The sequence below is a fragment of the Phyllobates terribilis genome, unplaced genomic scaffold, assembly GCF_046119375.1.
Source record: "Phyllobates terribilis strain yellow unplaced genomic scaffold, ASM4611937v1 Scaffold_12__6_contigs__length_324123572, whole genome shotgun sequence".
NCBI lineage: Eukaryota > Metazoa > Chordata > Amphibia > Anura > Dendrobatidae > Phyllobates > Phyllobates terribilis.
Window position 1 is genome coordinate 38791224 of NW_027362772.1, and position 27839 is coordinate 38819062.

Here is a 27839-nt window from a genome sequence, read left to right on the forward strand (position 1 = left end):
GCCCATGCACTAAGTGTATGGGCTGTGAGGCAGTGACCGGGATCGTGTACGAGGGACGTTATATATCCCCCAGAATATGTACAGAGACCTTTTAAATCCATTGGAGTACATTGCAGTCACAAGTTCACCTGCAACTGCAATGCAGGAAAGAAGGTGAGCATTGACCTGGTCAGGCTATCTGGCTAAGGCAGATTAGTAAAACCCGGCAAGGCCTTCATTTCTTGGGGGAGGCTACAGGAAGGTAGTGGGGCGGCCTCCTCCCTCCAACCCGGGTTTTCCAGTCGCTCTTGCCACAGGTCTTTTAAAAACCCTGCACTAAAGATTAGGAGTGCTCAGTGTTGGGACCTACTAGGAGCATAGCAGGAAAGCTTGGCGGGCCTGTGTGTAGCTGAACCCATGCCTGGGAAGGCTCTGCACCCGTCAGGCTCTGAGCAGCCAGGCGCGGCCGTTGCCCATGGCAACCGTTGTTTAAGGACTCATGTTAACCTAGCTGCGAACCGGAGGACTTTTCTGTTCACCTGTGAGTTGCTGAATAAAACTGTTTATGTTTGACTAGCTTGGGTCACTGCCTCAGTTATTGCATGGTGTGAACACCGCCGCCTTACAACTCTGACAAACATTTACCCCTGGGGGGTATACATAAACATACTGTATTAAAAAAAAAAATTTTATGGGCATCATAAACACCCTTTAAAAAAAATATGTGGGTGTTGCATCACGGACCACAGTCACCCTGGTGATATGGTGGTGGAGTATGAGGATGAGGAGAAGGAGGAGGACAAGAGCAAATAGCCAAAATCAAGCAGCATATAACCAAGTGTGGGTGTGAAAAGGTGCATGGGAATACACCTCCCAAAAAAAGACACTGGATTTGAGTTTATGTTATACTGCTATCATTCGGTGTTGTTGAGAAGTCTGGCCCAATCCAGCACTTGTTCATTTTTATAAGAGTAAGCTTGTCAGCATTTTCAGTTGACAGGAGGATGCGCTTATCAGTTATAATTCCACCAGTGGCACTAAAAACCTGCTCTGATAAAACTCTAGCGGTAGGGCAGGCCAGGCACAGAGGAATCACGGAGGACATTGGTACGTTCGGCAAGGTTCTCCCTCAGCATCTTCCCAAACTTTGCACTCCTTGTGAGAGTACCCCGCACCTCAGGGCCTGTGCGATAAGAGGGGCTGAGAAAATTCTCCCAGAACTTTGTTCCCCTGCTCTGCTGGATTGGAGTTGTGTCTCTCTCGCCTGTAGTCCTTGGTTGTCCAACAAACTGTGACCTCTGCCGCCAGCGTTTTCAGATGGGAAATTTTTTAATAGTTCCTCAACAAGGGCCTTCTGGTACATCCCCATTTTTGTAGACCTGTCCGCCTCGGGAATAAGAGATATAAAGTTTTCCTTGTAGCGTGGGTCTAGAAGTGTCACCAAACAGTAATGACTGTCACCCAAAATTTTGAGAACGCAAGGGTCATGGGAGAGGCAGTATAACATAAATTCAGCCATGCGTGCCAGACTGCTAACAGGCAAGACTTCCGTGTCCTCACCAAGAGGATGACTGACCATGCTCTCCTCCTCCTCCTCTCTGTCCTCAGGCCATCCACGCTGAACAGACGGTATGACCGTTGTGTAGGTAGTGCCGTCTATAGTGCATGAAACTAGCTCCTGTTCTTCCTCCTCCTCCTCTTCCTCATTGTCACCCAATCCACGTTGGGATGAGATGAGGCTGGGCTGTGCCTGTTTGGTACCTTGCTCCATCTCATCGTGCTCCACCTGCAATGCAGCCTCTTTGATTGTGAACAGAGAGCATTTCAGAAGACAGAGAAGGGGTGGTGATGCTATTTTTGGTGTCATCACCGCTCACCTTCTTGGTGGAGTCCTCAAAGTTTTGGAGGATGGTACATACAGTACAGACCAAAAGTTTGGACACACCTTCTCATTTAAAGATTTTTCTGTATTTTCATGACTATGAAAATTGTACATTCACACTGAAGGCATCAAAACTATGAATTAACACATGTGGAATTATATACTTAACAAAAAAGTGTGAAACAACTGAAAATATGTCTTATATTCTAGGTTCTTCAAAGTAGCCACCTTTTGCTTTGATGACTGCTTTGCACACTCTTGATGAGCTTCAAGAGGTAGTCACCGGAAATGGTCTTCCAACAATCTTGAAGGAGTTCCCAGAGATGCTTAGCACTTGTTGGCCATTTTGCCTTCACTCTGCGGTCCAGCTCACCCCAAACCATCTCGATTGGGTTCAGGTCTGGTGACTGTGGAGGCCAGGTCATCTGGCGGAGCACCCCATCACGCTCCTTCTTGGTCAAATAGCCCTTACACAGCCTGGAGGTGTGTTTGGCGTCATTGTCCTGTTGAAAAATAAATGATGGTCCAACTAAACGCAAACCGAATGAAATAGCATGCCGCTGCAAGATGCTGTGGTAGCCATGCTGGTTCAGTATGCCTTCAATTTTGAATAACTCCCCAACAGTGTCATCGGCAAAGCACCCCCACACCATCACACCTCCTCCTCCATGCTTCATGGTGGGAACCAGGCATGTAGAATCCATCCGTTCACCTTTTCTGCGTCGCACAAAGACACGGTGGTTGGAACCAAAGATCTCAAATTTGGACTCATCAGACCAAAGCACAGATTTCCACTTGTCTAATGTCCATTCCTTGTGTTCTTTAGCGCAAACAAGTCCCTTCTGCTTGTTGCCTGTCCTTAGCAGTGGTTTCCTAGCAGCTATTTTACCATGAAGGCCTGCTGCACAAAGTCTCCTCTTAACAGTTGTTGAAGAGATGTTTCTGCTGCTAGAACTCTGTGTGGCATTGACCTGGTCTCTAATCTGAGCTGCTATTAACCTGCGATTTCTGAGGCTGGTGACTCGGATAAACTTATCCTCAGAAGCAGACGTGACTCTTGGTCTTCCTTTCCTGGGGCGGTCCTCATGTGAGACAGTTTCTTTGTAGCGCTTGATGGTTTTTGCAACTGCACTTGGGGACACATTCAAAGTTTGCCCAATTTTTCGGACTGACTAACTATTATTTCTTAAAGTAATGATGGCCACTCATTTTTCTTTACTTAGCTGCTTTTTTCTTGCCATAATACAAATTCTAACAGTCTATTCAGTAGGACTATCAGCTGTGTATCCACCAGACTTCTGCACAACACAACTGATGGTCCCAACCCCATTTATAAGGCAAGAAATCCCACTTATTAAACCTGACAGGGCACACCTGTGAAGTGAAAACCATTTCCGGTGACTACCTCTTGAAGCTCATCAAGAGAATGTCAAGAGTGTGCAAAGCAGTCATCAAAGCAAAAGGTGGCTACTTTGAAGAACCTAGAATATAAGACATATTTTCAGTTGTTTCACACTTTTTTGTTAAGTATATAATTCCACATGTGTTAATTCATAGTTTTGATGCCTTCAGTGTGAATGTACAATTTTCAAAGTCATGAAAAGACAAAAAAATCTTTAAATGAGAAGGTATGTCCAAACTTTTGGTCTGTACTGTATGTCTGACATCCATGTTAACTCTTGAGGACTTATGTGTGGAGTCTGAACTGAATACTGACAGCCTTGTTGATGCTGGTACTCAACAACTGCCCTCTTCTGCTCACAAATCCTTCCCAACATCTGCAGTGTAGAGTTCCGATGTGTGGGAAAATCACACACCAGTCTGTAAGCCGAAAGCTGCAAATGCTCCTGAAACACGGCAAGGGCGGCGGGAGCTGTAGGTGACTTCCTAAAATGGGCACACTGGCGGCGTACTTTAACAAGCAGATCCAGAAGCTCCGGGTAGGATTTTAGAAACTGTGGATCCACGAGGTTAAGCACATGGGCCAGACATGGTACATGTGTGAGCTCGCCTCAGAGCCGCCACCAGGTTCCGGCCATTGTCACACACGACCATGCCTTGCTGTAGGTTCAGCGGTGTGAGCCACAAATCTGCCTGCTCTTTCAGAGCTGTCCACAACTTTACAGCATTGTACGGTTTGTCACCTAAACATATTAGCTTCAGCACAGCCTGTTGCCGCTTGGCCGAGGCAGTGCTGCAGTGCTTCCAGCTTGTGACTGATGTGGTCATTATGGAGATGGAGGCTGAAGAGGAGAAGGAAGCTGAGAAGGATGAGATTCAGGAGCTGCAGACCGTGGGGGCAACCCTGATTGACCTAGGGTCCGCAATCCTTGGCGTCGGGAGGACATGTTCCATCCCAAGGTCCGACTGGGTCCCGGTTTCCACTATGTTAATCCAGTGTGCCATCAGCGAGATGTATCGTCCCTGCCCACAAGCACTTGTCCATGGTTAGGTGGACTTTCCCGGTAACTGCGTTGTTGAGGGCACGGCTAATGTTTTGGAACACGTGCTTGTGTAATGCGGGGACAGCACACCAGGAGAAATAGTGGCGGCTGGGGACCGAGTACTGAGGGACGGCCGCTGCCATCAGGTTTGCGGAATGCTTCCGTCTCCACGAGCCTAAAAGGCAACATTTCGAGCGCAAGCAGTCGTGAAATGTGTGAATTAAGTAGTGTGGCCTGTGGGGTGTGGGCTGCATATTTACGCTGGCGTTCCAAGGACTGGAGTATGGACAATTGAATCGTGCACTGGGACAAGGACATGGACGTGCTTCGTGAAGCTGCTACTTGAGAATGCGCAATGACAGGTGCAGGGCAGGAGGCATCTTCTCATGCACCATGGACAGGGGATTGGCTTGCATGCAGAACAGCGGAAGAAGAAGTGGTGCCACCCGCAGACACTGTTGCTGGACCCTGGGGTTCGGCTCAAAAAGTCGAGTGCTTTGCTGTCATGCGCCTGATCATGCTGGTGGTGGTCAGGCTGGTAGTTTTGCCACCCCTGCTAATGCTGGCCTGGCAGGTGGTGCAAATGGCCTTTTTGGGGTTATCGGCAGAGTCTTTAAAAAACAACCAGACTTGGGAAGACCTAACAATTGTACTGGCAACTTCCTTCATGTTGGTGTTACGGGGTACGGTTTCCTGCCTTCTGTCTGCGGCCACCACACTGCTTCTTCCTGCCTGTTGGGGTGCTGTGCCTCCCTCCCCCTGTGTGCCACTGTCCTCTCTCTGCATGTCCTCCTGCCAGGTTGGGTCAGTTACTATATCATCCACCACCTTGTCTTCCACTTCCGCACCCTGGTCCTCGTCCTGACTTTCTGGCAATTGTGTCTCATTATCGTCCACCTCTTGTGACACTTTCCCACCGTCGCTTTCATGTGACCGTGGCTGCTCAAATATTTGGGCATCGCTACATGCAATCTCCTCTTGCCCCGCTTCAAGTGGACCGGTCAAGAGGCCCGAATCTATAAATGGAAAAGTGAACAGCTCTTTGGAGTTTCCAAGTGTGGGATCAGTTGTCTCTGGGCACTCGGCATGGTAGGAGGAATATGTGGTCCAGACTCACGGCTGCTGAGACTTGACCGTGTGGAAGACAGGGTGGTGGTGGTGGTGGAAAAGTGACTGGAAGCATTATCTGCTATCCAACCAACAACCTTTTGACACTGCTCTGGGTTTAATAGTGGTGTGCTGTGGTCCGCTTGGAATTGGGACAGGAAGGTCGGGCAAGAAGCTGTGGTTATTTGTTGTGGCACAATTTCAGCTTGCCCACGGCCTCGGCCTTGGCCTCTGCATGCACCATCACGTCCAGTTCCCCGACCCTTGCCACGTGCCTTGCCCATTTTAAATGGAGGACAATATCTTCCACGCTCACTACAAATGGCTGAATTTGGAGCGAAGTTGCATGTGATCCGTGTGACGGACAAACCACAGTTTTAAAAACCTGGCCTGTAGGTAACTATTTTGAACAGCAAACCTGTGTCAAAAACTTCTCTGACACACTGAAACAAATTTTTAATGGAAGGCAGAAATGGCAGTATTTTCTGAAAATGTATATGTGATCCGTGTGACCGAGAAACCACAGTTTTAAATACCTGGCCTGTAGGTAACTATTTCGAACAGTAATCCGGTGTCAAAAACTTCGCTGACACACTGAAATTTTTTTTAATGGAGGCCAGAAATGGCAGTATTTTCTGAAAACGTATATGTGATCCGTGTGACGGACTAACCACAGTTTTAAATAGCTGGATTTTGAGCGCTGTAATATGGAAAGAGCAAATGGCGCAGAAAAACTGTGTTCTCTGGATTGCTTTTTAAGCAAATAATGAGAATTAGGATCCAAAAAAAGTATTCCTGGCCCCTGAGACCTGGGCCTTTGTATATAAATATCTAACAGCAGCAGCAGGCAGAATTGGAATGAAGCCTCTTGTGCTACATGCACTGCAGTCTGCTATATACCCTGTCTGCCTATATACACTGCCTGCCTGATATCTCTGCAGATGTATTAGTCCTCAGAAGGACTGTTTGTTGAGATGGATATGTGTAATATACTCCTGTTCTACCTACACTACCTAATAGACAAGCAAATCTCTCCCTATCTCAGCAGCAGCTCTCCCTACTGTGTCTGATTCCCGAGTGACTGTGAAGAGCATGGCGGCACCAGGTCTGATATAGATCTGATGACGCTGTGCGGCCAGCCAATCAATGTAATGCCCACAACCAACATGGCTGCGGCATTACAGTGACTGGCTGGCAATCCCTGCATGTTCATTGGCTTTGTAAAGAGATGCCAAACTTGCAGGGAGGGGACCCGAGCATCCTCCCGAGCATCTCGCAAGTACTCGGCGACCGCTGAGCATCTTGAATACAGAGATGCTCGGGCGAGTACCGAGTACTTGCGAGCATGCTCACTCATCACTACTGCTGAGCCATCTGAGAGCATGGCAGATCTTATGAAATGGCTGGCTGTGCAGCAGATTCAAGCTGACCAAAGACAAGTAGAAGAAGCCAGGAGACACAATGAAGAGTTGTGATGGAAAGACCCTCGCATGAGAAGACTTATTGCACAAGATGATGTTGAAGCATAATTAACGACATTTGAGAGGATCGCAAGTACCTGTCAGTGGCCGAAGGAGCAGTGGGTAGTGAGACTGGTGCCATATCTCACTGAACAAGCCCAGCTAGCATATAGCCACATGAATATACAGGATGCAAATAACTATGATTTGGTTAAAGAATTGATCTTAAAGTGATATGACATAAGTGAAGAATCGTACAGACAAAGGTTCAGGGATCTCAAATATTGCTCCACCGATAATCCCAGATAGGTCTTTACTTGCCTGCAAGACTTATATATGACATGGATGAAACCAGACACTAAATCCATTGAAGAAATCAGTGAAGCTACCTTACTTGAATAGTTTCTACAGATTCTTCCAGCAGATGTTAATGTCTGGGTTAAAAAGCATAGGCCCAAAAATGCTGACAAAGCTATTTCTTTAGCAGAGGACTTTCTGCTGGCAAAAAGATTCAATCAGAATATCCAGACCATCCAGAATGTTCTTTGGGGCTAGAAGTCCAGACACCAGAACCCCATTGAAAACAGCCAAAAGTGACAAAACGTGTTACATCTGTCAGGAGAAAGGACATGTTGCTAAATTTTGTCCAAGAAAAATCGAAGAAGGTCAAACATCTGCATCGTTCTATTCATGCAGTGACTCCATCAGACCAGTTCTAGTTAATGGACGTTTTGTGGAAGCTTTGCTGGATTCAGGCAGTAAACTTAGCCTGTAAAGGAAAATTTGGTAATCTATAAGATGAACATATCTATAACTTGTGTTCATGGAGATACAAAAAATTACTCCTCTTCAAATATTAAACTGCAGTTGGACGAAAAATGTTTTACCATGTCCGTGTGGCGGCCCTGCGGGTTCAGTTGCCACAGAGGTACTGCTTCTCACCCAGAGGTGTGGTATCTCACTCTCAGGTAAGGATAGAGTGATGCCCGGGACCTTAACACCTGCATTCAACACATTCCACTTCAGTGGGGGCAGGGCGAGATTGCTCCTGAGGGAGAGCACAGTCCCTGGTCCCTAGCTGAAGGGTGGAACTATGTAGTGGGTGTGGGTGGAGGATGTAGTTCAGGGGAGCACAGGAAAGGAAGTGATATAAAAGAGGGAACCATCTTTGAAAGTCAGGTCAGTCAGAGAAGGAGAAGTAGAGGGAGCAGGAACTCTGCAGGAGCTCTGCTCAGGAGGAGGGCCTAGCAGAGAGGCCCAAGACTGAGAAGGAGAGGAGGAAGGAGAGAGGAGCAGGAGAGAAGGCTCCAGGAGGAACGAGGGGATCCTAGGGGTACGGGCAGTGCTGGAGGCCACCCATACGCCCGAATCTACCAGGACGTGGAAGGATCAAGCCGCAGAGGGGACCGGCCCCTAAACTAGTGGAGAACTACAAGGCTCAGCTAGAAACCGGAGGCTTCTGTACTTTTAGGGTGCAGTTGCCACAGCCACAATTACATCGCCGAAAAGGTGTCCACAGAGGGTCCAGGGGACTGCAGGTCACCCGACAAGACCCGAGGCTACAGGATTGGGACACTGATTGTGAGGCTCAGGGCAGGAGGGTGAGAGCCAGCGCAGGAAGACGACCGAGAAAGGCACACAGAAGGGGTTCCCATTAAGTGCTCTTGAATTACCTGAGGGATTGCTGAACCCCTCCTTGAGTAAGCACAGGACGACGTGGGAAGTTACACCAGTACCTGTAACTTGGATTGCAACAACTGTGAGTAAACTCTGAAGACTGCACCCCACTTTCTCCGTTAATTACTGCTGCGCCATCACCCCTGCACTACACCGCAACCTCCATAACAACTCAGCACAGCCCTGGAGCTAAGCTCTACCTGTGGAGAGCTGTACCAACTCTGCTGCATTAACAACAGCTCCACAGGATCTACTCCGCAGCGGCGGCTCCCTTTAGCCGCATACCACAGGTGGCGTCACGAACTGTATATAAGAACTATAAATCCCCTGTAAATATTCCCCTTTTGATTGACCGCCCTGGGTCACGGACCGAGTCACCGCAACTGTGACATCTCCCCTAGCAACGACTGGCTCGGGACCGAGTACCCCACGGCCCAGGGGGCACGTCACCCGCATTTGTTGTTCCTGAACTGCAAGTACCAGTGATCTTTGGTAGAACTACTCAAGGATTCAAGGACTTGATATTTGGAGGAGCTCATTTGTCTGCTGTTACTACTACAGCTCAAGCAAAGACACAAGAGAAATCTGAATCTTTGGAGGAAATTTTCCCATTTCATGAGGACATTGTGAAGCCAGCACCTAAGCATCAGAGCATTCCAGTACAGCAGGATTTCTTCAGGAAAAGGCTTCCAAGGATGGCAATTATACGAATGTTGGACTGTGGGACACTGATATTGCAGATAAACAGAAACAGGATATTGATGTATATCTGTCATGGGTGTATCAAGTGTGACAGGCAGTCTTTCTGGATCCGGCTATTGAAGGTCACTGCGCTTGGCTTTGCAGTCGCCTTCTTGATCTTTTCATCTCTGTAGTGTAGTGATATCCTTCTTCCTCTAGGACCCAGCAGTGACCTCCACCTTCTGCTGCTAATTGACACACCCTTGCTGGATGTTTAAATACCCTCAGTGTTTTCAGAGAGTAGCTGTTGATAGCTTTAACTTCCTCTGTCCAGGTCTGAAGTACCAGCAGTTGGCTAGTGTCTTCTTGGAGTTCCTTTGGAGGATAGCTGGTATGATCTCTCTGGTGTTTTCTCAAGCTAAGTGTATTCCCTTGTCTGTTTCCCTGTTTGTCTTTAGTTGCAGTGGGGGCTGACTAGTGCTCACCCCTTCCCTCCCTACCTAGAGCCTATTGCTAGGGGCAGTCAAGGCTTAGGTTTCCTGCTCGGCGATAGGTGCGGAACCTATTTAGGGACATTAGGGGAGACAGGGTGCTGGCACATCTCCCTAGGGGTCTCCACTCCCCCTTTCCCTACTGTTTGGGCTACCTCCCCCCTCTTCCCGTTGTTGTGCACAATAACCATTATATGTGCAAGGTTTAAAGAAATGTGAATTGGTGTGAAAAAAAAGTAGACAACCTGCTGCATCCTTTTGCATAGTTGATAACAAGATCTTGTTTAGAGTGTGTACTCATCCAAAGACAGGGGAACAAGTACAACAGTTGGTTGTGCCAAAAAGGTTTAGATCAGAAATCTTGAAATTAGCACAGGATGTTCCATTTGCGGGTCATTTGGGTTATAAAAAAACTTTACCAAGAGTGCTGTATCGGTTCTACTGGCCTGGAGTTTATAATGTAATAACCAAATATTGTCGTAGTTGCCCAGTATGCCAGTACACTGCTTTTGTCCCTCTGAAAGCAGAACTTATACCATTGCCAGTAATTGATGATCCAATTAATACTGTTGGCATGGATATTATTGGCCCATTAGAGAAAAGTTCTAAACGTCACCGTTTTATTCTTACCATTGTAGACTATGGCATAAAGTAGCCCGAGGACATTCCAATGTGAACAGTTACTGCTAAAAGGGTTGCAGAAGAAATTTTGAATGAGTTCAGCAGGGTTGGATGACCTAAGCATACCCTGACTGATCAAGGTACTAACTTTACCTCCTCTTTCATATAAGAAGTTTATCAACTTCTAGGTATTCAGCCCCTGAAAACTACTATAAATAGAAAAAAGACCAGGTCACCCACACTCCTAGGCATCCAGAGGCACGGAACACAAGGGACCACTTGCAACAGTAAAAGGCTAAAGGACTTTCCAGCTTCCATAAAGTGCAAAAATATTTATTGATTAAAAAGAGGATTACATGTAGGATAGCAACACGTTTGAAACACATTGCTATCCTATATGGAATCCTCTTTTTAATCAATAAATATTTTTGTACTTTATGGAAGCTGGAATGTCCTTTCTCCTCAAAACTACTCCCTATCATCCACAAACAGATGGGTTGTGTCATGCTAGGCATGGGAAGGATCCAGCATACGATGACGAGAAAAGGGGGGAAACCCAGCAACTAGGGAAAGGAGGAGTGGAGACCCCTAAACAGATCTAACACCCTGACTCCCCTATCATCCCTAAATAGGTTCTGCACCTATCGCCAAGCAGGATACCTAAGCTCTGACTGACCCTAGTGCTAGGGTCTAGGTAGACAGGGAGGGGTGAGCACTAGTCAGCTCCATTGCAACAATAAACAAACAAGGGAAACAGACAAGGGGATACATTTAGCTTTGAGAAGACACCAGAGAGATCAAGACTACAATCCACAAAGGAACTCCAAAAAGAATCTAGCCAACTGCTAGCACTCCAGACCTGAACAGAGGAATTTACTCTATCACCGGTGATTCTCTGGAGAAACTGAGGGTATTTAAAGATCCAGCAAGAGTGTGTTAATTAGCAGCAGAAGGTGGATATCACCGCTGGGTCCTAGAGAGGGATGGATGAGGAAAGGATCAAGAAGGTGTCTGCAAGGCCAAGCGCAGCGACCTTCTAAAGCCGGATCCAGAATGACTGTCTCTCAAACCTGACATACCTGTGACAGGTTGACTGAAAGGTATAATCAAACCTTAAAGAGTATGCTTCGAAAATTTGAACACAATGATCCAAAACATTGGGACAAATGGTTGCCATTTTTGTTATTTGCTTACCGTGAAGTGCCACAAGAATCCACAGGGTTTAGCCCATTTGAATTGTTATATGGGAGACAACCCAGGGGACTCTTGGATATTATCAAAAAAGTATGGGAAAGTAAAACTGGTCATCAGAAAATGTGGTTGAACATGTCTTACAAAGAAGAGCTCACGATAATGTCCATAAAGCCAAAAGCTATCAAAAGAAATTTTGTGATCATCATGCCAGAAATAAATCAATTCAAGTAGGGCATAAGGTTCTACTCTTACTTCCTAGCAGTGAAAATAAATTGATGGCAAGGTGGCAAGGGCCTTATATGGTTGTTAGACAAACTGGACCTGTAGACTTTGAAATTGAAGCTCCAGATAAAAAAAACAAGAATCAAGGTTTATCATGTTAATTTATTGAAACGGTGGCTTGAACAAAGTGCAGCGCAGAAAGTAACATCGTCTGGAAATCATGCTCCAATTAGACAAAAACCTTATCGAATACCAGAAAAATTAAAGAACATAGCAGAAAATGAAGTTACAGAAATGCTGATACTGGGTGTCATTGAACCATCAAAAAGTCCTTGGTCCTCTTCACCTGTAATGATGGTTGGGAAAAAAGAAGGAACAATACGATTATGTATAGATTTTCGTAAAATTAATGCTATCTCCCATTTAGACAGTTACCCTATGCCTCGCATTGATGACCTAATTGATAAATTGGGAAGAGCAGCTTATATCTCTACCCTAGATTTGTGTAAGGGTTATTGGCAAATTCCCCTTGAAGAGAAGTGAAAGGAAAATACTGCCTTTGTGATGTCTAATGGTTTCTATCAGTTCAAAAATATGCAATTTGGTCATCATGGTGCTCCAGGTACTTTTCAGAGAGCTATGGACCTACTCTTGAAAGATCATACGGAGTACAGTGTGCTTATCTAGACGATTTTGTAATTTTCAGCAAATCATGGAAAGACCATTTGTATCACTTAAGAAAGGTAATAGATGAAATTGAGAAGGCTGGTTTCACTATTAATCTACATAAATGTGCTTTTGGAATTAAAGAAACAAAGTACCTTGGTTTATTGTGGGCAATGGTAAGGTGAGGCCAGAAATTTCCAAATCACAAGCCATCAAATCTGCTGATATTCCAACCACAAAAAAAGAAGTCCGATCTTTTTTGGGTCTTGTTGGTTACTACAGAAGTTTTGGTCCAGACATTGCTGAGGTAGCTGCTCCCCTAACTGACCTAACTAAGAAGAACAAGAAAGAGGATGCTGTATGGACAAAAGAATGTGAACTAGCTTTTAAGCAAATAAAATCATTTTTGTGTAAAGAGTCTGTTCTGCAAAGCCCTAACTTTGACAACCCAATGTTACACTGGGTATAGGGAGAACCCAGCAAATAATGACAGGAAAAGGGAAGGGTGCTCTACAAGTAGGGAAAGGTGGGGTGGAGACCCCTAGACAGCCCAAATGAGAAACTCTGACTCCTCTATGGACCCTAAATAGGTTCTGCACCTATTGCCGAGCAGGAAACCTGGCCCTAGCTGACCCTAAAGCTAGACCCTAGGTAGGGAGAGGGAGGGGTGAGCACCAGTCAAACTCATTGCAAACTAAAGTATACACAAGAGAAACAAACAAGGAAACACACTTAGCTTCAAGATGACACCGGAGAGAACACTGCAACAATCCACAAAGGAACTCCAAGAAAATTCTAGCCGACTACTAGAATTCCAGGCCTGAATAGATAAGAATCACCAGGCACTCTCTGGAGAAACTGAGTGTATTTAAAGATACAACAAGGGCATGCTAATTAGCAGCAGAAGGTGAAGATCACCGCTGGGTCCTAAAGGTATAATCCCCAAGCAAGGTGAGGATCACCACTGGGTCCTAAAGTAAGAGGGATCATGAAAGGATCAGGAAAATGTTTGCAAGGCCAAACACAGCGATCTTCTACAGCTGGACCCAGCATGACTGTGTCAAACCTGACACAACCGTGACACCCATTTTTTGTACAGACGGACTTGTCAGAAGTTGGACTTGGTGCAGTCCTTAGCCAAGAGATTAATGGTGAAGAACATCCTGTTCTTTATTTAAGTAGAAAACTGTTTCCTCGTGAACAAAAATACTCCACTAAAGAGAAGGAAGGACTAGCAATTAAATGGACTTTGGAGACATTGCATTACTATTTATTAGAAAGAGAGTTCACTTAGTAACAGACCATTAACCTTTTACCTGGATCCATACCATGAAAGACAAAAATGCTAGAATTAGATGGTATTTAGTGTTACAGCCATTTAAGTTTCAAATAAAATATCGATCAGGCTACAAGACTTTCCTAGGGGCTGTTGCATGGCACTTGTGGGCCACCCAAAACCCAGATGCTTCTTGTTTTATATTTGCTACCACCAAACACCCATCCTATGATGCTTACCCACTGCACCACTTCATCCTGTTGTTCAACTGCTCTACAGCCTTTCATTGCAGGTTTTGGAGTCAAGTTTGTCATTCCCACCTCATGGTCAAGGTCCAGATGATCTCCTGTCTCATTCGCCCTAATTTACTGAGACATAACCATGTTTTGATGCCTAGTAAAATCCCCAGACCAGACCCCTCAAAATAATATGAGGTCGCTCATTTGGGACCTCCAACAATTATCAGAAAGGAGAATGATAAATGCAGTAATCACATGGGAGGACTAAGTCAGGTACTACAGTTCATCCCAACTCACTTGAATGAGCTGAGCAGCAGTACCAGACACAATCACATCTGTACGGATGGCGCTGTGTAAATGTGGCAGGTCCTCATTAGTAGTCCAATAGGCAATAATTCTACTTTGTTCTACAGATCATGGAGGTTATGGTAGAAAAGGAGCAAGGAAACTTGGAAGGAGTTATAAAATTTAAAATAGATTTTTGTAACCTTCTTCTCCTTCCCTTTCCTGCAAATCTTCTCTCTCTACATTTGTTAAATGGGCGGACTCTTTTATGTGTGATATCAAAGCTCTGCCGTAGTTAGATATCTTTCCCTGTTAACTGCCTCCACTCTACCAATGAGAAGCTGCGGCTGCATCTCCCTCCTACCCCTCCTAACCCTCTTCCTTTTCTTCTGTTTATTCTTTACTTAGAACTTTTCCACCAAACATTTACTGGGAACTCCGGCGCAGAAAATGGGGAAGATTTGTAATATAACACTTTGCCCTAATACGATGTATGACAGTTTCATGTATTTATATTGACAAGTGAATAATAACTATCCATGTATCTATGGGTTATGGGTTTGTTTATATATATAGACATTGTTAGGGATTTCAACAAAAAACACATATCACAAAATATTACAATGCATTTATAAATGGAGTAATATATAATATCTTGGCTAATGCAATACTTACCCAACTTCTGTAATACCAGGAAGGTAAGAACCCAACAATACTCAAGGCTGAACAACAACATTCTGACATCCAGTCTTGTTCAGTTGTGATTCACTGACGCTCCATCGAGCACAACGTCACTGCAACAAAATAAAGAAATGCAACTCATAATACAATAAGTGCAAAATAGAAAGAAAGACAAAAATTTCCTCCAATCACCTGAGGTGTTCAAAATTTTCCTTGGCTGGTCAGTACACAATGTCCTGGCTAGAACAGAAAACAGCTACGAAAGGGTCTTTCCCGTTGGAGGATTCAGAACATGGATCACAATTCATTTAATTGGGCGTTTCATTTCTCCTGTGGTGGCGCTGCAGGGGAATTGAATACTTGCTACTGCATATTACAGATGATCGCTAAGGATCTCAGTAGCGGAAAAAGTAGTGGTCAGGCTAAACGTGGTGACTCTTTAATAGCATTTTTAAAGGGGTTTTCTGGTTTAGAAATCCCATTTTCCTTTTCTTAGTAATAGATGAATACTTTTGGGTTAACAGATCGGGATGCTCTGTTCATGATCCTCATCAAAGTGGAGAGATGTTAAAAAAGAGCATTTCTCTCTCTCAGAGGACCTCTCTTGTCATGCATTTTAACAACCCATTGATTTGAGTGAACAAAAAATATAATACTTCATTTTTCCTGCAGAGGAGCTGAAGGGAAACTGTTACTGCCAGGTTTACCCATCAATGATCATTGTGGAAGGGCTGATTCTAGCCTCTCCTCTGCTTGAAGCTAAAATTCAAATGACAATGACCCCCCTCCAAAGAAAAGAAAAGAAATCTACACAAAAATAAAATCTAAAATTGTCCTTCACTAATTTAAAGGGAACATGTCACTAGAAAAAATGCTATTAACCTGCAGATATGAGATTAATCTGCAGATTAATGGCATTATTAACCTGCCCGGCGCCCGCACTTAGCCAAAAGCTATAGGAAGTAAATGCACTTTATCTCCCCCCCCCGCGCTGCATTCGGCTTTCAGCCACAGGGCGGTGCTGGCATGGGTTCAGTATGGCGACTGTTACTGCATCCCCGGCACTGACTGGCACTGGCTCTGCATTAGGGATAGCTGTCACTCAGTGCCGAGGGTGCGGTTACAACCACCGCTCTCTATACACAGAGCTGTGACTGAACTCACGCCAGCGTCACCGCAGTGACTGGAGGCCGAACGCTGCTGGGAATAAAGTTCATTTTCTCCCACTCACACACTTAAATATATACCAGAACTGAATAAATTGTATACATATTGTAGCAAAGCCAGGTAGGACTAGGTTAAATCCTAGCACTGCAGGTCGTAGTACGATGCCCTTGGCTAGTTCTGACTAAGAACCAGGAAATAGGTTCACCTTGTGTTAGTCTACAGAGTGTTGAGAAGAGTGGTGTGTGCTGAAACTAGTGAGTGACCAGCCAAAATGTGAGCTGCAGCTGGGAGAGAGACAAACCAGAGTTTTTCTTTGAATGGAGACTGCATGTGTTAGCTAGGAAAGCTGAGAAGTTTGTGTGTTGGAGCTGCAGCCTGTTTAGTGTGAACTGTGCATGGAGTTGAACACTTCTATTTAACTTGGAAACTGCTGGAGCTCAGGTTGAAGGCGATCCCATGACTGTTAGGATCATATCTCTTCTGTGTATGAAGTTTGCTCTGGGAGAAAGGACTGTAATCTGTTCAGGTGAGCCCACACTGGCATATATGTGCATGCTGAATGAGCTGTTTATTTGCTGTGATACCTTTGTGCCCAGAAGAGGCTGTTTTGGTTTTGAATCCATTGGAGTTTTATGAAAGCAACTGCACATGTTTGGACCAAGCTGTATTGCCTGTGTGAAGATTATCTAATGCCTATCTGAGAGTGCGAATCCCAACAACATATACCCGCAGTGACAAAATCAAGTTACAAAAATATATAACAGTAAAAAATTAGCATCACACATAAAAATATACCAGAATTGAATAAACTGTAAATATAAAGATATACCAGCAGAGAATATATCATATACACAAATATATACAACTAGTAAATACGTTGTCCATACTGTGATTGTAGTCAATAAATACATACTCCCTTTGCTTGCGGTACATACTGTTTAATTGCAAACAAGCAGATCATAAATAGTGTTGAGCCACCCCCGTAGTGTTCGAGTTCGGTTCGGTTCGTCGAACACCCGTGTGTTCGCCGAACTGTTCGTCGAACTGTTCGTCGAACACCTTCGAACACCGTTAAAACCAATGGCAGGCAAACAAAAACACATAGAAACACATAGAAAACACCTTCAAAGGTGTCCAAAAGCTGACAAACTGCTCAGAAGACACAACTAACACATGGAAAAGTGACAAGTACATATAGTCATGCGAAAAGAAAAGAGGTGGAGGAGTAAAAGGAGGGGGAGACACAGATATAGGCATGTCATGCCCTTCTAAAATCCAAAAAGTGAGAAGCCGAGACGGCCAGTCCGCTCCTGCCCGTGCCACCTCCGTGTCGCCGGGTTTGTGCCAGAGCCGCGGTGAACCCTGACGGCCAGCCCCCCTCTCCCAATACTGGTGCCTGTCCGCTGGTGGGTCGAGAGAGCCCCCCTGTGGTGGAGGCAGCTCTAAGCTTTTTAATTTAAATTGTCCCTCTAATTTGAATGAATACACTTTAAATCCATTTACAAGGATCTATTGGAGGGCAAGTCTCATGCCAGCAGCCGCGTAATTCCAGCTCCAGTAGCGTCCACTAAAGCTGCTGCAGTTAAAAAGCTTTTATAAGGATCGAGCTCGGCTGTCCACCGCAAGGCATCCTACTGCCAGTCCCAGCCCCTATGCCTTGGGGTGCCTCCTGATGCTCTTCACTAAGTATCCCGTGGTCCCGAAGCATTTCCTTTGAAAAAATTAAGTGTCCAAACTACAGGTGGTGTAGCTTGCTTAACAGCCGGGATAATCCGCTGACTAGCAGACACTGCTACTAGGCACAAAGTATTTCCTGGGCTAGATGCAGTTAAAAATTTGTAATTAGATACTCTCGTTGGATGCTGAGAAAGCATTCCATAGAGTCTCCTGGCACGCCATATATGATTCTCTTAAAAAGCTTGGGGTAGGGGTCTAGGGGACCCTTTTATAGCCAAAATCACGGCCCTGTATCACAATACGTCACCTAGGCTGAAGATAAATGGAACTGTAGCACCGAGGGCTCGGTTGCTACAGACGTATTGCACCTCACCCAGAGGTGTGATATCTCATTCTTAGATAAGGATGGAGTGTGGATCAGGACCCGACACCTGCATGCATTACACCACATTGCCGTGGGGCAGGGCGACCAATATGCCCCTGAGATGGGCACGACAGTCCCTGTCCCTGGCTGGAGTGGGGGGAGGGAACACTGAGGAAGGGGAACCTTGCAGTGCAGGAGCAGGGAGGAAGCAGTTCCTGGGTGCATTGAGAAGGGAGTATAAAAGGTGGGCACCATCTTAGTTCAGTGCAGAGAAGTCTGAGCAGAAGTGGCAGGGAGCAGGGGCTCTGCATGAGCTCTGCTCCGGAAGCGGGCCTAGTAACAGAGGCCCAGGCCTGCAAGAGGGAGAAGGAAGGAAGAGGAGCGGAGAAGGCTCCAGGAACGAGGAATGAAGGGATCCCAGGGGTGCGGACGGGCGAGTCGCCACCGCACGCCCGAATCCACCTGCGTGGAGGGGTCAGGCCAAAGGGGGAGACCGGTCCCCGAACTAGTGGAGGCAGGAAATGACCCTCAGCTAGAAACCGGAGGCTCTGACATTTTATGTGGCGCAGCCCCTTGCTCCACCCGCTAGGAAGGCACCACATAGGGTCAGGGAAACTGGCGCCAAGTTTACCAAGAGGAGGCCCGAGGCAGCCGGACAGAAGTGTTGGTAAGAAAGGCCAGACAAAGGACACACAAAGGGGGTCCTGTGAAGCGCTCCAAAGATATCTGGGAGTTGTCTGAGCCCCTCACCTGGTGAGCACAGTGCGACGTGGGCAGCCGTTACCTGCAGACGTGGTCTGGATAATAAGAACTGTGAGTAAAGGCCCTGAACTGCATCACTGACTCCGTGTCGTTACTGCTGCTGCCCTGCACCATCACCCCCATCCTCCGCATACACTGCCCTGAGGCTATACTCCTCCCGTGGGGAGTTATGCTACGCTCTGCTGCACCCACAACACCAGCCTTAGCGGTCTGCCCTGTAGCGGCGGTTCACTCTGACCGCAATCCACGGGTGGCGTAGTCGGACATTTAAACATCAAAACCACATAAATAGTTCCGCCACTGGTTTGACCGCCCTGAGCCACGGAACCGGATCGCCGCCACGAAGACTACAACCACCAGCATCCACCAAAAAGGGTCCGGCTCCGGGTGTCCCAAGGCCCAGGGGGTGCGTCAGAACATTTTCATCACCTTTCACAATCACCAATGGGACAAGGCAGGGATGTCCTCTGTCCCCTCTCTTATACATCCTAGTGACGGAGCACCTGCTCTCATCAATTCGCCATAACCCCAATATTAGGTGGATTGAGGTGGGAGGCACCGAGTACAAGTGCTCTCTATTTGCTGATGATGTCCTAGCATATATCACTCAATCACATATATCCATCCCTGCTGTTATGGCTGAAATAGATCACTTTGTTACATGGTAAAATTTTAAAATCAATGCAGCGAAGTCTGAGGCCCTCGATGTCTCCCTCCCTAAATCCATATAGGATTCCATCCAGTCCAACTTTCCCTTTGCCTGGCCCTCACAGGGTATCAAATACTTAGGAATTCCTATTCATAGAGACCTCTCCCATCTATGTTATCTTAATTTTGGGCCCTTTATTGAACAATTCCATACAGACCACGGTTGGCAAGTTAGAACTGTAAGATTCACTACGTGAACCACTGGTGTTTTGTGGAAAAGCACATGTAAGATTCTGCAACAGTCTCTGCTGATGCTCCTGCATGCGTGCATCCCTTTCTATGGCAGGAATAATTTCTGCAAATTTACTTTTGTACCGGGGATCTAACAGTGTGGCAACCCAGTAGTCAGGATTATTTCTAATTCTCACAATTCGAGGGTCATGTTGCAGGTAGTGCAGCAAGAAGGCACTCATGTGTGTTGCGCATCCAGGAGCACCAAGTCCCTGTTGTGTTGGTGGCGAGGTAACAATCATGCTTCCTTCCTCTGTCCTCTCCCCCCAACCTCGCACAACAGAAATGTGATCAAGGTCTCCCTCATCTGATGAGTCTTCCATCAGTTCGTCCTCCACTTCTTCCTGGGCTCCTGCACCTTCCTCACTAGTTTGGCTGCTACCATGCGCCCTGGTAAAATCATCTCCCCCACCCTCACATGCCTGCCGCCCTGGTGCTGCCGACCGTCTGGACCTTGCAGATGTTAGCCCTTCCGCATACAACTCCTCCTCCTCTACTTCCTCCACCTCCTCTTGTGCCACCACCTGACTCCGAATTCTGTTTAACATGTGCTCCAGCATGTAAATCACCGGAATAGTCATGCTGATAATGGCATCGTCAGCACTAAACATCTTCGTCGCCATTTCAAAACTGTGCAGAAGGGTGCATAGGTCCCTGATCTGAGACCACTCCTCCAGCGTGATTTGCCCCACCTCTGAATCTCGTTGGCCCAGGCTATACGTCAGAACGTATTGCACCAGGGCTTGTCGGTGCTGCCACAGTCGCTGCAACATGTGCAGAGTTGAATTCCACCGGGTAGGCACATCGCATTTTAGCCGGTGAAGTGGCAGGCCCAACGACTTCTGTAGAGATGTAAGTCGCTGAGCTGCGGGATGCGAACGGCGGAAGTGAGCACACAGCGACCGTGCCCTCTGCAGAAGGCCATCTAGTCTGGGATAGTGGGCTAAAAATTGCTGGACAACCAGGTTCAACACGTGAGCCATACAAGGCACGTGTGTGACATTGCCCCGGCGAAGGGCCGCACCCAGGTTTGCAGCATTGTCGCACACGGCCTTCCCTGGTTTCAGGTCCAGTGGAGACAACCATTCATGAAATTGGTTCTCCAGAGCTGACCACAACTCCTCAGCTGTGTGACTCACATTTCCCAGACATTTCAATGTAAAAACCGCCTGATGACGTTGAGCCCTACTGCCAGCATAGTAAGGAGGTGTGCAGGATCCCTTCTGCGCAGTTAGAAAGCTTGTGGCATGACCAGACAGGCTTTGGGTGCAGGTGGAAGACCGAGAGGAGGTTGAGGAGGCAGAAGCAGTGGAGGAAAAATGACATAAAGAGGATTGACGCACAACTCGTGGGGACGGCAAGACTTGGACAGCAGCCCCTTGCCCTGCTGTCACCATAGTTACCCAGTGCCCAGTCAGCGACATGTAACGCCCCTGTCCATGCCTACTCGTCCAAGTGTCTGTGGTGAAATGCACCCTGTCACACACAGAGTTTCTCAAAGAAGCGGTGATGTTGTGTGCGACATGCTGGTGGAGCGCAGGCACACCTTTCTTTGAGAAGTAGTGCCGACTGGGCATCTGGTACTGGGGCACTGCGACGGACATAAGGTCTCGAAAATCCTCTGTGTCCACCAGGCGGAAAGGCAGCATTTCTGTAGCCAAGAGCTTGCAGATGGTGAAATTCAACCTCTTAGCTTTCTCATGGCTAGGAGGAAATGGTCTTTTACTTGTCCACATCTGAGGGACCGAGGGCTGGCTATTGTGCTTAGACGGAGTTGATAAGGGTGTCCCCGGCAAACTGCCGGTCTGTGAGGAAGATGCAGGCGGACATGTTAGGTTGCCTTGATCCAAAGGTGGTGCTATCGATGTCGGACAGCGCTCAAGACCAGCTGGTGTTACCACCTCCAAAGAAAATGATGACCTGCCAATCACGCTGGCTGTTGCGGGTAAAGAGGTGGCAGGTCTGCGCCCCAAAACAGGTGTGACTGCTGTCCCCCCAGTCACAGAGGATGAAGAGGCCGCGGATGCACAAGATATGGCAGACGGTGGTTGGCCCGGCCGGCTAGACCGCATTGTAGCACACTGAGCTTCCCACTGCAACTTATGCTTCATGTCCATGTGCCGGTTCATGCATGAAGTACTCAAACTATGTATTTTTTGGCCTCTACTTAGCTTTTGCTGACAAATGTTACAGATAACACGAGTTGGGTCATCTTTATCGATCTGAAAAAATGCCCAGGCTATGCAAGGCTTAGCACCCATGCGACCTGAAGAGCCACCACGACTTGTGGTGAGAGGCAGAGTTGTGTTTGAGGATGCAGTTGTTGACGTGCTTCCAGTACTACGTCTCTGTCCAGGAAGGCGCAACCTGACCTCGTCGTCACTAGCATCTTCCTCCACCTCCTCTGCTGACCTCATCTCTTGGCTGACTGTGGGTTGACAGTAAGTGGGATCTCCGACCTCATCATCATCACCCTGTGCGTTATCACACCCGTCGTCCTCAGAGCCAACCTGTTCCTGCCCTGACAAAAAACTAAAGTTGTCGCTCCAATCAGGTATTTGAGTCTTATCATCGTCTTCCTCATTGTCTCCACCAACAGGAGTTACAGTTTGGGAATGAGGGTCTACATTATGGTCAGAACCTTCTGCGTCTGGTCCTGGATCCGACTCATAAAGATTCTGGGCATCAGTGCAGATCATTTCCTCGTCTGGATTCACAGAAGCGCTGGAGTCGACCTCTGATTCCCAGGCTATAGTATGAGTAAACAGCTCTGCAGACTCAACCATCTGTTCTACCTCATACTCAGACGGGCAGCTGGAGATTTGGGAGCTGTGAGGAAGCAAGTGCGATTTGGGTGACACCTTTGAGGACTGGAGTATTTGTGATGTTGAAGTTGATGTGGAGGAGAGCCCACTTAAAGGAGCACTTGATATCCGTTGAAGCACCTGCTGTTTTTGTGCCTCATCTGGAATTTGTAGCGATTGGCGTGGCCGTAAGAAAGGGATCTTATCACATTGTCCGCTAAAAGAAGTAGACATTTTAGTTTGGCTGGAAGATGGTCTTTCTTCTGCACCTACCCCACGGACACAACCTTTTTTCCCCTTCCCAACACGCCTATTCCCATTTCCACCAGCAGCAGGCCTTTTTCCACTCATTTTGGTGGTTAACTAATTCACAACTCTGGAGTTGTTTGCACAAAAAAACAATGGATGGTAACCGAGCAGAGCTGAGTGGCCAAACTGTGGTATTAGGCCAAAACTATTGGCTGGGTTAGATGCAGAAAAAAATTATTTTTAATTTGCAACCTGATGGAGGTCAGTATAGATGGACTAATAGACCAAGTCCCACACACCGCTAGAAGCCCAAATATTTTTTCAGAGCTAGATGCAGAAAAAAATTATTTTTAATTTGCAACCTGATGGAGGTCAGTATAGATGGACTAATAGACCAAGTCCCACACACCGCTAGAAGCCCAAATATTTTTTCAGAGCTAGATGCAGAAAAAATTATATTCAATTTGCAACCTGCTGGAGGTCAGTATAGAAGGACTAATAGAACAAGTCCCACACACTGCTAGAAGCCCAAATATTTTTTCAGAGCTAAATGAAGAAAAAAATTATTTTTAATTTGCAACCTGATGGAGGTCAGTATAGATGGACTAATAGACCAAGTCCCACACACTGCTAGAAGCCCAAATATTTTTTCAGAGCTAGATGCAGAAAAAAATTATTTTTAATTTGCAACCTGATGGAGGTCAGTATAGATGGACTAATAGACCAAGTCCCACACACTGCTAGAAGCCCAAATATTTTTTCAGAGCTAGATGCAGAAAAAAATTATTTTTAATTTGCAACCTGATGGAGGTCAGTATAGATGGACTAATAGACCAAGTCCCACACACCGCTAGAAGCCCAAATATTTTTTCAGAGCTAGATGCAGAAAAAAATTATATTCAATTTGCAACCTGCTGGACGTCAGTATAGAAGGACTAATAGAACAAGTCCCACACACTGCTAGAAGCCCAAATATTTTTTCAGAGCTAAATGAAGAAAAAAATTATTTTTAATTTGCAACCTGATGGAGGTCAGTATAGATGGACTAATAGACCAAGTCCCACACACTGCTAGAAGCCCAAATATTTTTTCAGAGCTAGATGCAGAAAAAAATTATTTTTAATTTGCAACCTGATGGAGGTCAGTATAGATGGACTAATAGACCAAGTCCCACACACCGCTAGAAGCCCAAATATTTTTTCAGAGCTAGATGCAGAAAATTTTTTTATTCAATTTGCAACCTGATGGAGGTCAGTATAGATGGACTAATAGACCAAGTCCCACACACTGCTAGAAGCCCAAATATTTTTTCAGAGCTAGATGCAGAAAAAAATTATTTTTAATTTGCAACCTGCTGGAGGTCAGTATAGATGGACTAATAGACCAAGTCCCACACACTGCTAGAAGCCCAAATATTTTTTCAGAGCTAGATGCAGAAAAAAATTATTTTTAATTTGCAACCTGATGGAGGTCAGTATAGATGGACTAATAGAACAAGTCCCACACGCTGCTAGAAGCCCAAATATTTTTTCAGAGATAAATGAAGAAAAAAATTATTTTTAATTTGCAACCTGATGGAGGTCAGTATAGATGGACTAATAGACCAAGTCCCACACACTGCTAGAAGCCCAAATATTTTTTCAGAGCTAGATGCAGAAAAAAATTATTTTTAATTTGCAACCTGATGGAGGTCAGTATAGATGGACTAATAGACCAAGTCCCACACACCGCTAGAAGCCCAAATATTTTTTCAGAGCTAGATGCAGAAAAAAATTATATTCAATTTGCAACCTGCTGGAGGTCAGTATAGAAGGACTAATAGAACAAGTCCCACACACTGCTAGAAGCCCAAATATTTTTTCAGAGCTAAATGAAGAAAAAAATTATTTTTAATTTGCAACCTGATGGAGGTCAGTATAGATGGACTAATAGACCAAGTCCCACACACTGCTGGAAGCCCAAATATTTTTTCAGAGCTAGATGCAGAAAAAAATTATATTCAGTTTGCAACCTGATGGAGGTCAGTATAGATGGACTAATAGAATGATGCTATGCCCAAAAGATTTTACTTCACTAGGTGCAGTAAAAAAATTGGTATTCTATACACAGGTGGTATATCTTGCAACACAGATAGGCTACTCCACTGACTAACACACTCTGCAATAGGCCAAAAAGGATTAGCTTTGCTAGATTCAGCCAAATGCTGTGAAAAAAACTTGCACAGCACTGGCACAGACCTGCCTGGCAAAAACTGATAGGAACTGATGTAACCTAGTCCTGAAAAGGACTCCAATTACAATTAGTCTTTACTCCCACAATCTATCTATTTAAGAGCACAGACCTGCCTGATAAAAGTCGTAGGAAATGCTGTAACCTAGTCCTTAAAAGGACTGCAATCACAACTATTCCCTACTCCCAAGCTATCTGTATATTTGTGCGAAAATTGGCTTGAAATTAACAAGGTATAGCGCACACAGCAACAGCGGTGCCGTCTAACACGCAGCTGCAGCAGTGAGAAAATGGTGGCGATGGGGAAAATGGCTTGGTCTTATAGGGCAAGGACATGTGACATACACTGCCAATCACACATGCCCTTGCTTGTGTGAAAAAAAGCACTTCGCTCCGTGTGTGCGCTGCTGATAGGCTGACAGATTGCACCTCCCCACTGCAAATGTGGGAAAGAGAAAAAAAAATGGAGATCTTCATTGTTCCTGCAGAGATCCATCCCCTGCCCCTCCCCCCGCCCCGCTGTACACTCAAACTGCGTATTAACATTAATTTTCATCATTACTGAGAAAAAATCCAGTTATGATTTTGGTGCATGAACAGTTATCGAACATAACCTCGAACAGCCGAATTTTTCTCAAATTGTTCGTGTTCGCCGACCGGCTCGAACACCGCCCAAAACAGCTCGAATTTGAGATTGGCGAACAGTTCGAGTAGAACAACGCTCATCTCTAATCATAAAGGCAATTGACAGCGGCAAATGGACCTCAAGGGAACAGACATATGTAGTACAGTGGGTACGGAAAGTATTCAGACCCCTTTAAAAGAATGGTCACAAAGTTGTTCTGAAGCCACGCCTTTGTTATTTTAGCTGTGTGCGAAGGGTCATTGTCTTGTTGGAAGGTGAACCTTTGGCCAAGTCTGAGGTTCAGAGCACTCTGGAAGAGGTTTTCATCCAAGATATCTCTGTACTTGGCCGCATTCATGTTTCCTTCAATTAAAACCAGTCGTCCTGTCCCTGGAGGAGGGCTGCAGTGATAGTTGACTTTGTGGAACTTTCTCTCATCTCCCTTATGCATCTCTGGAGCTCAGCCACAGTGATCTTGGGGTTCTTCTTTACCTCTCTCACCAAGGCTCTTCTCGCATGATTGCTCAGTTTGGCTGTACGACCAGGTCTAGGAAGACTTCTGGTGGTCCCAAACCTCTTCCATTTAAGGATTATGAAGGCCACTGTGCTCTTAGGAGCCTTGAGTAATGCAGAAATTCTTTTGTAAACTTGACCAGATCTGTGCCTTGCCACAATTCTGTTTCTGAGCTCCTTGGGCAGTTCCTTTGAGCTCATGATTCTCATTTGGTCTGACATGCACTGTGAGCTGTGAGGTTGTATATAGACAGGTGTGTGCCTTTCCAAATCAAGTCCTATCAGTTTAATTAAACACAGCTGGACTTCAATGAAGTAGAACCATCTCAAGAAGGATCACAAGGAAATGGACAGCATGTGACTTAACCCCTTTACAGCCTGTGGCGTATTAGTATGCACCAGGCTGAAACTCCCTGTTCCGGCGCTGAGCCCACACTGAACCGGGCACGTGTCAGTTGACTATTACAGCTGACATGTGCCTGCAACAACCGCGGGTGGAATCGCGATCCACCCGCGGCTGTTAACATGTTAAATGCCGCTGTCAATCTCTGACAGCGGCATTTAACATTGCGGTGCCGGAAAAGCGCCACTTACCCTGCCCATTGGTGACCCCGTCACATGATCATGGGTCACCGATGCGTGGCCATGACAACCCTGGGTCTGCAGCAGACTCCAGTGGTTGTCATGAGCTGATCACTATGAGCGCCACCTAGTGGTCGGCGCTCACAGCACAGGAGCATTTCTGCTACATAGAAGTGATCTGCTGATCACCTCTATGTAGCAGAGGCGATCAGACAAGTGCTGCTTCTAGTCTCCTATGGAGACTATAGAAGCAAGCACAATTTGAAAAAAACTGTTTTTAAAAATATTTAAAAAATTAAAAAAATATAAAAGTTTAAATCATCCCCCTTTCGCCCCATTCAAAATAAAATAATAAAAAAAAAACCACATACTCATATTTGGTATCACCGCGTTCATAATCGCCCGTTCTATCAATATAAAAAAATAATTAATCTGATTGGTAAACGGCGTAACGAGAAAAAAATTCTAAACGCCAAAATTACGTTTTTTGGTCGCCGCACCATTGCAATAAAATGCAATAACGGGCGATCAAAGCATCAGATCTACCCCAAAATGGTATCAATAGAAACTTCAGCTCGGCGCACAAAAAATAAGTCCTAAGCCGGCTCCAGATCCCGAAAAATGGAGAAACTACGGGTCATGGAACATGGCGCCATTTTTTTTTTTTTTTAGCAAACTTTGGATTTTTTTTTAAATAAAAAAGAACCTATACTTATTTGGTGTCTACGAACTCGCAATGACCTGGAGAATAATAATGGCAGGTCAGTTTTAGCATTCAGTGAATGTGGTAAAAAAAAATTTAAAAAAATATCTGTGGTATTGCACTTTTTTTGCAATTTCACCGCACTTGGAATTTTTTCCCCATACACGATATGGTAAAACCAGTAACGTTGTTCAAAAGTACAACTCGTCCCGCAAAAAAAAGCCCTCACACGGCCATATTGACCAAAAAATAAAAACGCTATGGCTCTGGGAACAAGGGGAGCAAAAAACAAAAATGCAAAAACGGAAAATCCCAGGGTT

The 27839-nt window shown here is 45.7% G+C and overlaps 1 protein-coding gene across 2 annotated transcripts in view; it reads right to left on the minus strand.

Moving 5' to 3' along the window:
• Window positions 1–27839, minus strand: part of LOC141172005 (sialic acid-binding Ig-like lectin 13) — a 157054-nt gene that overhangs the window by 88499 nt on the left and 40716 nt on the right. For both annotated transcript variants that reach the window (XM_073655769.1, XM_073655768.1), the window contains exon 2: window positions 14900–15018. In XM_073655769.1, coding sequence (XP_073511870.1) covers window positions 14900–14960 — 61 coding nt within the window. In that variant the 5' untranslated portion in view covers window positions 14961–15018. The remainder of the gene's footprint in view (window positions 1–14899; window positions 15019–27839) is intronic.